The sequence below is a fragment of the Carlito syrichta genome, unplaced genomic scaffold, assembly GCF_000164805.1.
Source record: "Carlito syrichta isolate Samal-C Ts95f unplaced genomic scaffold, Tarsius_syrichta-2.0.1 Scaffold314047, whole genome shotgun sequence".
NCBI classification, from domain to species: Eukaryota; Metazoa; Chordata; class Mammalia; order Primates; family Tarsiidae; genus Carlito; species Carlito syrichta.
Genome location: NW_007258143.1, coordinates 109,499 through 111,279, shown reverse-complemented (window position 1 = coordinate 111,279; position 1,781 = coordinate 109,499). Strand labels below are relative to the sequence as shown.

Sequence of the window (1,781 nt, the reverse complement as noted above, 5' to 3'; positions counted from 1 at the left end):
CCACTCCTCAGCTTTTTCTGGCTGACCCTTACTCATGCAGTTCTCGGCTGAGATGTTGCTTCCTCTGGGAAGCTTAGGGGCTCAAGCACACTGTTTCCCTATTCCTCCCATCTCAAAATTTGCCGTACTGTGTTAAAATTATCTGTTTAATTGTCTGTCTCCCCCTGGAGACTGTGAGGTCCATAAAGTTAATCTTGTTCACAGCTCTACCACCATCACGTAGCCCACTCACTGGCACACTGTGGGTGCCGTACAAATGAATGAGTGGATGAGAGGTTCATCCTGCCATTCCCCTACAAACCATCCCCTCCATTTGTCTGTTTTCCCACTGTTTCCCAAGCACACCTTGTACTTTTTCTCTTCTGAAAACAAAAACAAAAATCCATAGTTTTCGCTTGTGCTTAAGGGGACAAAGTCAGAAAATGTCACCTTCTGAAATTGGAACTAATAGAATCAACACTGAATAGATGAGATCAGCCATCTGCAAAATAATCCACTTTAAGGGTTGGTTTGTAAATATGATACCAATGAGCTGAGGGTGCTTCTCAGGTCTCTATGGTGACCAGCATGTTGCTGCAGGCTGGGAATCTGCCAAATATAAAGAAAGTGATGATGTCAATCAATTGTAACCTGATTGCTAGAGATAATGCTGTATAAACAGGAGGGCCCTTGTCTGCATGGGGTCTTGAGGCAAAGAGCAGCACATTTCCTGTGTTTGATCACCATTAAGGGCTCCATGCAGTCTTTTGCAGTTTACAAAGTACCTCCATGCGTTACCTCAGTGAATTTCCATGACCCTGCAAAACGGGACTTACTTGCCATTTTACTGATGACGAAGAACGCCTACACCTTCACTAAGCCCACAGGAAATAAGAGGGTTACAACTCAAGGACAGAAATATCTCTAGGGTGACATAGAAAGTTCTCATGGGAACCATTGATTTTAAAGAGGTTTGGCTTAGGGCCTAGGACTCCCCCCTGAAGGGGAGTGTTTTGGGGGGAGGCACTGATTGCTACCAGGTTGATCGCTTGTTCATTAAGCAAACTGTTTTTTTTTTTTTTGAGTCTGGGTCAGTCTCACTCTGTTACCCAGGCGGAAATACAGTGGAACAATTGTGGCTCACCACAGCCTTTACCTCCTGGGCTCAGGCTATCCTTCCACCTCAGCATCCCAAGTTGTAGGAACTACAGGCACACATAACTAATTTTTAAAATTGTTTGTAAAGATGAGGTTTCGCTATGTTGCCCAAGCTGGTCTCAAACTCCTAGACTCAAGCAGTCCTCCCTGCTCGACCTCCCAAAGTGCTGGGATTACAGGTTTGAGCCACCATACACAGCAGCAAACATTATTGAACCATGACTATGTGTTCAGCTGAATGCTAGGAGCTTGGAATATAATGGCAAATAAGACACAGAGCTGACCACCTAATCCCAAGAATCTGACAAGTGAATAATTATAAATATGGTGTGTTAGATGCTTTGAGAAAGAAGGCACAGGGTGATCTGGGGGCCCATAGAAGGACAGTCTACATTGGTCTAGGAGGAGGTTCTGGGAAGGCTTTGCAGAAGAATTGGTGCCAACTGACTTAGGCACCTGATGGGACTTAGCAAGACAAAAAGGCACTGGAGGAATCAGAGGATGAGAAAGACTTTCCAAGCTAGCCAGGCGTGATGGCGTGCGTCTGTAGTTCCAGCTACTTGGATGGCTGAGGCAGAAGGATCGCCTGAGCCCAGCAGGTCGAGGCTGCGGTGGCCGTGAGCGTGTCACTGCACTCCAGCCTG

The 1,781-nt window shown here is 46.2% G+C and overlaps 1 protein-coding gene across 2 annotated transcripts in view; it reads right to left on the bottom strand.

The window, feature by feature from the left end:
- Positions 1-1,781, bottom strand: part of PIN4 (peptidylprolyl cis/trans isomerase, NIMA-interacting 4) — a 147,586-nt gene that overhangs the window by 44,862 nt on the left and 100,943 nt on the right. The window contains exon 4 of one of the 2 annotated variants that reach the window (XM_021718969.1): positions 273-588. The exons of the other annotated variant lie outside the window; for it this stretch is intronic. Within the exon in view, the coding sequence (XP_021574644.1) occupies positions 499-588 (90 nt within the window). The 3' untranslated portion in view covers positions 273-498. Of the gene's footprint in view, positions 1-272; positions 589-1,781 lie in introns of those variants that run through there. 2 annotated transcript variants of the gene reach the window in all.